At 45.3% G+C, this 9,105-nt stretch overlaps 1 protein-coding gene across 1 annotated transcript in view; it reads right to left on the bottom strand.

Moving 5' to 3' along the window:
- Nucleotides 1–2,190: 2,190 nt before the first annotated feature.
- The window catches only part of LCT (lactase), a 50,392-nt gene continuing 43,477 nt past the window's right edge, over nucleotides 2,191–9,105 (bottom strand). The window contains 6 exon segments of the mRNA XM_036886651.2: nucleotides 2,191–2,237; nucleotides 2,240–2,410; nucleotides 3,034–3,261; nucleotides 4,154–4,377; nucleotides 5,864–5,998; nucleotides 8,269–8,378. Coding sequence (XP_036742546.2) covers nucleotides 2,191–2,237; nucleotides 2,240–2,410; nucleotides 3,034–3,261; nucleotides 4,154–4,377; nucleotides 5,864–5,998; nucleotides 8,269–8,378 — 915 coding nt within the window.

Below are 9,105 nucleotides of genomic sequence, written 5' to 3'. Positions count from 1 at the left end.
CCAGCCAGGGGGATGGAACACCTGAAGCTCCTGAAAGTTCCCAACCTGCTGGCCATAGTGTGCTCAGACAATTTTGTCCACCTGTCCTTTCTCCTGAGCAGCAAGATCTGTTCAATCCTTGCCCCTTTAGCAGCCCTCTCGCTGTTAGGAAGTCTCTCAGACTGCCCGCCTTTCTTTTGTCCCAGAGCAGCCAGGTGTGGATCCCTGTTTTCTACAAGCAGCTGGAATCTCAGTTTCTCCAAGTATTCTTCCTGTCTTAGCTTTTCAACCCCACAAATCTCTAGAGCACCATGCAAAATAGGTTCTTGCTCCCAGAGCAGATATCCAGGGCTAGGTGTTCAGCAGTCCTAGGCTTCCACTCCCTCTGTGCTCTGTCTCTCTTCCTTCTGCTGGTGAGCTGGGGTGAGGGAAGTGCTTGGGTCCCACCCAATCACGGCTTTGGTATTTTACCCTGTTTTGTGAGGTCTGCTCTTCTAGGATTTGTTGTATTAACTGTTTATATGTAGTTTTGGGACAAGGTATATTTTATTACTATCACTTTCTCCCGTATGTCTTAATATTTGCTTTATATATTTAGGTGTTCCTCTCTTGGGTGTCCAAACTACTTTTTATAACTAGCTTTATAATATGTTTTAATATTCCACCCCACCCCAGATTTATACTGACTCTTCTCACAAGTCTGTTTTGTGCATGCCCCCCCAAAAAAAGTTATATGGAAGTTATATTGAATTTTGAGATTTATCTAGGTATAATTGTCAGCTTATAATGTTTAAATACAGAAGTTACATAATTTCTGCCAAGAAATGTCTTTATTACTAGTTTTAGAGCCATTCTTACCTCCATCTGACATAGTTACCTGTTGATGGAGAAAAATGCTTGTGTACCACAAACTGTCATATTGTGTTGCCAGGCAGTGGAACATTTTGATAGGAATTTGCCATAGATATAATAAACATGTCAGGAATGTTTACAAGTAATAAAATTTCAGTAAGAGCACTTTAAAAAAACTATTTGAAACTACTCTTTTAAAAAATGTTCTCCCAGATATCTAGAAAGAGTGTAAGACCAAATAAATTTTGAAGTGTTCCATAGTGAGATTGTCTCATGAGCACATTTGCGGGGAGTTGATAATGACTGCATCTTTCTGCGCTCCCACCATTACTCTGGATATGTTTTATGAATAAACACACAACCAAGCAGGTGTGCTTTCTATGTCTTGTTAGAGACAGTGAGACATGGTCCTATGGCCTCAAGAAGAGAAGTGGGCAGCTCCAGCATAATATGGACAAGCTATAATAGGAGATATTTATAAGCTAAGTAGAGAAAGGAGTGTCTTCCTGGGTAGTTCAGAAAAGCCATGCAAAGGGGAAAGAGCATTATTTGAGCTGAGACTTCAAGGCATTTTCAGAAGGAATATGGCATAGTTCAGTCCATGCAGGTCAGAGCTAACCATAAATTGAGAGAAGAAAAAGGGAAACAGGCTAAGTAAAAGTCAGATCACATGGGCCTTGCAGGCCATACTTAGGTTCTTATAAGTTGTACTATAGACAGGGGAGAGGCAGGAAGGACATGAAGCAGTAGGGGGAAGAAAGTATCTATCAATCAATGATCATCTCTTTTTGTATGTTATGATATCTCTGGTCCAGGGAATATACAGTATCAGCAGAAAGTTTTGGTTTAGTGGGCTAGCTTAGATGCCCCAATTGGCTTGTGGGACTTAATAAATTCTGTGGAACCTACCTTCACAAGGAGAAACACCCATAGATATAGAACATAGCACTATTTTTATTTTCTGGGAAGCAAGAAGTATGAGGCTGTGAGGGAGCTTGAAGAGAGGGCAGGAGATAAAATTGAAGTCCATCCATACAGTGAAGCTGATTTCTTACGTAAAGGACTACTGTGGTTTTTACTCATATTTCCACTTTTAAAGTCTCTGAAACTTAGCTGGGCTGTATTTAAGTGGCCCACAGAACAACTGGATGAGCGTAGTAGCTGCACATTTCCACAAGAGCTACCTGCCAGGTCTTCTAAAGCCCAGATGAATCCCTGATACTGGACACGATGCTGATACATCCATTTTAATCAGGGACTTGAAGTCCTTCAAGATTTAAATAGCCTCTAACACTGCAGAAGGCCTTTAAGAAGAAGTCTGGTACGTGCATAATATAAGAGCCTAAGGAATTTTGTGGGTCAGAATGAAGAAATAGGGCTTAATTCCTGTTGGCCTGGTTGTGTTACCCCTTATTTAAGTGCTTATAGTACTTGTATGATAGAAATGCCACACAGCAGACTCCAAGAAGCAGAAGAGTAAAGAGTATGTACAAAGCTGTCTGGGCTTCTGTTGTACCTAGTGTCAGCCCCAGGAACAGAACCTCTTCCCCTTTCATGGGGCTGATGGTGGGTCCAACATCTAGGAGAGAACAAGAAAGAATGATTTATGCACTAGTGCAGATCTAATTATTGGATCTATGTTAACCTTTATTAAGCCCAAGCTAGACGTACCAACCACCAGAGTGAGTGCATTGCTGAGGTGACGTCATGCAGCCCTTTCAGTGAGTTTTAGACCTCTGAATGAGGTTAAGTAGTTATATCTTTTAAACATCTCTATCAGCAATAGAGTATAATCTAAATGGATAATTGTCTCTTACATTTGTATAGTAATACATACTTTTTTAGTTATTCAACTAATATTGGGCACTTTACATTGTCCTGGGCATAGTATTTTCAGTCACTGTATTTGATCTTCTCATCAGCCCAGGAGCATTGGCCAAGTTTCTTGCCTGACACACACAGTAAGATAGTGGTAGGGCTTGGACAAGAATCTAGACCTGCTGCTCCCAGTCCAGGGCCTACCATTTAGGTGGAATATTAACCCTCATTCCTTTGTTCCCCTAAGATTGTCTGGAGCAAAGAAAATAAATATTGGTTGAATGAATGAAGAGGATGGAGAGGCAGAGAGAAAGGTGATAGACTGAAAAAGGCCCCTCTCACCCTCACCTTCTGGCTGTAGCTCTACCCAGAGCCACATCTTACCTTCTGGCTGGAGACAAGGGTGTGGCCCTGCAGCAGGGTCAGGGAAGCCATTGCACCGGGCTACAGAGGCATAGAACTTGACTGAGGCTTTGGGGATCCTTGGCAAAGAAGGGTCAGTGTAGTTCACAAAATGCAGACCAAACCTTTCTGTGAAGCCTGTGGCCCACTCAATGTTGTCCATCACACTCCAAACTGTGTATCCTCGAAGGTCCACCTTATCCTGCACAGCTGCCCAAATACAGAGGCCCTGGCATGAGCTGTACACCTTTACACCAGGCCTATTGAGGCCATGCCTGCCCACAGCTCAGCCTCAGTCTCCACTTCCCCATTTGCAGGTCAAAGGGAGTCGTTTTTTTTGGTTTTTTTGTTTTTGTTTTTTTTAGCTCTTTTAAGAGCACTGCCCATCCTTGGCATGTAGTAATTGTTAGCTCGTCCTCAGTGGATGGAGCTATAGAGCCATCAGCATGTTTCTAGAAAGGCTCAACCCTGAATAGGAGTCAGGAACACTGGTGGACTAAATTAACCCTACTGGGTCACCTATAATCCTGTCTTCACATCCTGGGGTATTGGTCTTGCTGAGTGCCTTAGAGTGTTAATGCTCCTCCCTATAGAAAATAAGTGGCCCTTAGAAAAGATTTTAGCTGGAATAGGGTTCTCTAACCATTTCTTTGTTCTCTCATTCTCTGTTACTCAGCATTACTCACCGTTCCTTTGTCCTAGTCCCATCCCAAGTCATCCTACTGAGTTGAGGGTCTCAAACTTTTGGTTGGGGAACAAAAGAGCCTAGACGCACACCCCAGCCCACTCCTCCTGGGACTGTCCAAGCTGTCCTCAGGAAGGCACTGCTGTTCAGGGAGATTAGACATCAGGGAGGATCAAGCAGAACAAATGGCTCAGGCCAGGAACTCAGGTCTAGTTATATCAGCAAATGGGTTTGCTTGCTGAGCTTAAATCTAGGAAGGAAAAGGCTCAGAGTTTGGCCCCAAGGAAAGGCTTAAACCCAGCAGGAGCAAGAAACCTCATCTTTCTCATTCTGGGGCTCGTGGGTACAGCACCAGCCTACCTGCAGGTGTTCCCAGCATCGGAGGGTGCACGTGGGGTGGGGGCAGGCCTCGCGTACCTTTGAGTGCTTCATTGATGTAACTGCGGAGGTAGTAGATTCTTGCGGTGTCGTTGAGGTCTGTCTCTCCCCGTTGGGACACTCCATTTTCTGTTACGTAAATTGGAGGATTGTTGTACTCATCTTTTAACCAGTTCAGGATCTTCCTGAATCCAAAAGGTGTCATCTTCAGCCAGAAGGAGCCAGAGTCTGGCCAAGAGCGATCAGTGATGGAGGCAACTCCCCTATGGGTTCAAATGCTAAAGATTAGGTCTGCATTTGTAAATCCCAAGAGGCCCTTTGCACAAAACAGGATTTATACTAGGAAAAGCCTTAGGTTTTATCCAGACTTGAGAGTCATGGCTAAACCCAGAAGAGTCAGACTTCTGATTCTCCTCTTACTAGTTCCAGATGCACCACTCAACACTGGGGTAACTTTGGACAGGCCATTTAAGCTCTCTGTGCTTAGCTTTCCACCTGTACAGAGGGATGGTCTTATTCATGGATCTAACCCTTCCACGGCTCTATTAATAGACCACACCTCCCACCAGTGTGAAGGGGCTCTGGGTTTCCCTAGTCACAGTCTCCAACAGGATGTGAGTGCTATGTCTTCAGAGAAGTGGCTCTGCTGAGTCACCTACATCCAGTCAATGCCATGTGCAGGCCACAGGTGTGGCCAAGGCATCCATAGTCGGGGTCCCCATTTCTGTGATGACAGGAAACAGGCTGGGACCTGCTTCAAGTGCCCAAGTGCTCCAGATGGACAAGGAGAGGGCAACAGGCAGTAAAAAGCCATGCCTGCTAGGGGAGACCCAGGAGCTTGAATGCCTTAATCATTTATTTCAGATAAGGATTGGTTATTTAGATACTTGTGAGTGTCCAAATTCTTCAGAAAAACCTTTATCTTGTTCAGTTGAACAGAACATGGGGTATTTTGTAATCCTGAGCACCATCAGTGGGGAACCAGGACCAATAAGGCAGCAAGAATGGGGACCAGCAGGGGAGCTTTCTCAGCCCCTTTGGCAAGTCTAGCTCTGGTGGTTGCTGGGTGCAGTGAGGGTGTAGGTGCTTGTCCTCAAAGAACGAACCTAGACCGAGTCACACTGCTTGCTTGTTAGGAAAGAACAAAACAATGTGTATACCTGTCATCTCCATTTTTTGTAAATAAACTGTGTGTGTGTGTGTGTATACATATATATAGGTCCTATATGTATATAGTTTATATATATAAATGGAGGCACTATAGCCCCCAGGAGGCACTATAGCCCCCTACACACATGTACACTTCTGGAGTGACACACACATCTCCTTGCTTTCTAATGTTTCCACTCTGAATATATATTGTTTGTGTAATATAGAAATAATAGTTTGATCTTTACCCCTAAAAAGAAAAAAAACCCTTTTGTCATTTTTCAACCGAAATACATCTCATAAGTGAAAACGAATCTAACAAAAAGAAAACCAATGGAGGAAAAATACTTTTGGAAACGTTGTCTTAAAATTCCAAGCATGTCTAATGAGAAGCATCTTGGAAGTCCTAGCCTGCATTACTATCAAACTAATCAAGGTTTAATCAGATGTCTCAAGAGATGGAGCTCATCTCGCAAGCCCCAGGATACATGGCATCAGGAGGTTTTCTGAAGCTGTACAGGGCATTAAGTAAATGCTGGTCAAAGGGGCACCTTGCTGTCTTTTCCAGAGATTGTTCTGGTGCCCTGTTGACTGACTTACCTGTCTGCATCGAAGGAAGAGATCCATGAGGCATAGTCAAGGTTGTAGGCCAGGACAGTGGTGTAGTGATTGAACCCAAAAAAGTCATAGGTGCCATTGATCCTCCTCTTCTCGTTCTCAGTGAACTCTGGGAGCCTGGATAGGAGGAGCGGGTAAGGGTGTGGGGATTTAGGAAGAGTCATGTTTTGGGAAGAGAATGTTCTAGGGCAGGGTCAGAGGAGGGCTCCCTGTGATGAGGGACAGCTGGCCAGGAGCAAGAAGAGGCCCTTCCAGCTGCTGCTGAAAGCCCCCGAGGCTGCTCCTACCAGACCACAAGCCTCACTTCCCCTCTGCTGTTACAGGACTCTCTGTTGACAAAATTAAGCTCCAAATGATCCTTCTCTAAACCTCCCCTTCGGAACTACACACACATGATACACATTTTTTAATCTCCTTTAAAAATTAACATATGCAACTTCTGACATTTCTGTGGTAGATTTTGAAATCAAGAACAGGTGTGAGGTACATACCTTGAGACATTCTTTATGTTCATAAGGTTATAGTATCTTTAATAATTTGTATTTCTGTAATCTCGGAATTACTTGATTTTTGTTGTGTATGTAGGTGTGCCTCTTCAGTCTCCTTATTAGTAGGGAAAATATTTTTACAGATTGAATTTATTGAACTTTTGGGATTTGGACTTTTCTGCTTACACAATTTTACTGCATTTTTTTAAAAAAAGACATTTGGTAGAGCATTTTCCATGTACTCTGAGACTTTTCTATAAAATTTGATTAACATGCACCTGCGTACAACACTTACAGGTTCCTGTCAGTCAAATCCAACTACAAAAAAATCTGACAGGTAGTCCCTGCTGCTGCTAGTTTAGGGTTGTCTGTAGAGATTGCCCTGCTTAGGTGTCTGACACCTTTACTGAAAATTCTGCTACCATTAACCTGGGGATCAAAACCTTCCCTCCCTGAAACACTGGGAGAAAACTAAAGCCCAGCCTCCTCATGCCCTTCTCTCCCCTGCTCAGGGGCCAGCAGTGGCTCCTCAGCTCGCCTGGCATCAAGGCCTTGGGCGTGTGCCTTGCCTCCAGGACTTCCACCATGTGGCCTCAGCCTCCCCTCTCCCCACTGTTGGTCCCCTGGTTCTAAGCTGCAGGGTCCCCACTCATTCCTACCTCCAGGCTGGTGTTCGTGCCCTTCCCCTTGGATGGAATGCCCTCTGTTCTCCCAAGCACTGTTCATTGTCAAGGCCCAGCCTTGTCCATGAGGTCTCCTGCATCTACCCAGCCCGCCCTGATCTCATCTGAGTTTTCTTTGCATGAAGAAGTTGGGGAATAGAATTCCTTGGAATGATGAGGGTTACTATCTTCCGAGCTGGTATGTTGGCAACTTGGAAGTCTCTCCTTACATGGACCCCACTAGGCCTGGCCCTGACCTGGGCACACAGTAGGTGCTCAGTGAAGATATGTCAGTGGACCAGAGTGCCACCTTCCTTGTTGGAGAACAGAGTTGGCAGATTAGCTTTCTGGGCACAGCCTGGTCAGCAAGACTCACCCTAACTGGGCCAGGACTGTGTTGCCAGGGTGGGAACTGGATTATTTAATCCTAACAGCTGTGCTATCTAATGAAAGACTCCCAGCCTATGTTAGGAATTCATACCTTTTGCGTACCTTTATCCTCCCCTGCTTATGGTCACAGGAGCTACCCTGGAGCTTGTGGGTAAGTTCCCAGGAGGCCGGGTTACTCTGCCCTCTTCCACACACCACACCTCTAATCCTAGCCAGATGACTCTCAAACTCAGAGTGTGGGCCCTGGAGTCAGCCAGCCTGATTTCAAATCCCAGCCCTATCATTTTGATAGGGTGATCTCACTGTAATCCTTGTACCTCACTTTACTCTTTAAATAGGAGTAATAAAAGTAGCAGTAAGAGCTGGATAATGTCAGCCATTAGCCATTGTTGATGCTATTTTGTCCAGGAAGTAGGACTGCTTTGGTGCAAACCATCACCACTTGCTGACCAAATGACATGCCTGGCCGTCACCTGTCACCCATTGCTATCCACATTGACTTAAAGGTGATAAATAGGATAGGATGAGCTGAGGAATTTGTACTTGGAGTGAAGCAGTGGTTGCTAAGAAGTGAATACCCTTGAGACAGATTTCCTGGCTGTTCTGACAAATAACAGCAACTGCCTTTTGTTAAGGACATAGCAGTGCCTGGTCCTGGGCTACAAGCTTCATATACGCCATCATATTTAATCTTTCTGGCAAGCAAGGAAGCTCAGAGACATAGTAATGTGCCTAAGACATGCCTCTCTGATGCTTACAGCCACGCTGTCACCACTGTGCTGTCAGTTCCACGCCACAGACCAGACCTCCTGACCTCTCCTGGCTGAGTGTGGGCACCAGGACCTACCGAGACTTGGTGAGGCCTGCGGCCAAGCTCCTTTCATGGATCCGTGTCTTCATCACCTCATTGTAATCTCCATTCTTGAAAATAGGATGTGCAAACCAGCCTCCCATAAACTGCGGGTGGAGTTGGGGGACAGTCAGCCTGGACATTAACAGGTGGGTGCACCAAGAGGCAGCAGCTTCCCAGCTCAGGAGTCCCTGACCTCAGAACCCCTTCCCTGTCCCAGCCCCCAGTCTTAAACACACATCTCTGTAACTTTTTACATGTTGCAGCTTAAATAAACACAGGTTTTTTTTTTACCTCATTGCCATCTCCCTGACGGCAGTGCTATGTTAACCACTGCAACTTGAGAGGAGAGCTAAAGTGAGCACTGGCTCAGAGCTTAGTAAATGCCTGGCTGCCCTGGAAAGGGTGTTACCGAAGAGTAGGGGAGACTATAAACCTGCAGTGTGCGGATTCTCTCTCACCATAGAGCACATCCTTCCCCATCATCAGGCCTAAGGATCATGAGAACTTCCTGAGGAAAGCTGAGTTCAAGGATTTCCCGGCTGCATAGGTACAGGATGATTCTTCATAGGCTCTGGATTCACAGCCATGAAGTGGTGAACTTTTCAACCTATCCTGTCCATGAGGTGTAAGCCGTCTTTACTCTTAAGGAGGCTATATGGCCCCCAAACATTCTGATGCTGGGGTCCTGAGAGGCTGCTGCTGTCTCTCTACATCCTGTCTTCATGTGCTGGCTGATGCCTAAAACATAGGGTGAGGACAGCCTTCCCTTCTCAGAGACGAGGCTTGGAACACGCTATGGTGAAAGAGGCCTCAGTGCGCTCTAGGCAACAA

This window comes from Manis pentadactyla, chromosome 8, assembly GCF_030020395.1.
Source record: "Manis pentadactyla isolate mManPen7 chromosome 8, mManPen7.hap1, whole genome shotgun sequence".
Lineage (NCBI taxonomy): Eukaryota > Metazoa > Chordata > Mammalia > Pholidota > Manidae > Manis > Manis pentadactyla.
Note: the sequence above shows the minus strand (reverse complement) of the source record. Positions and strands in the feature narration are given on the sequence as shown.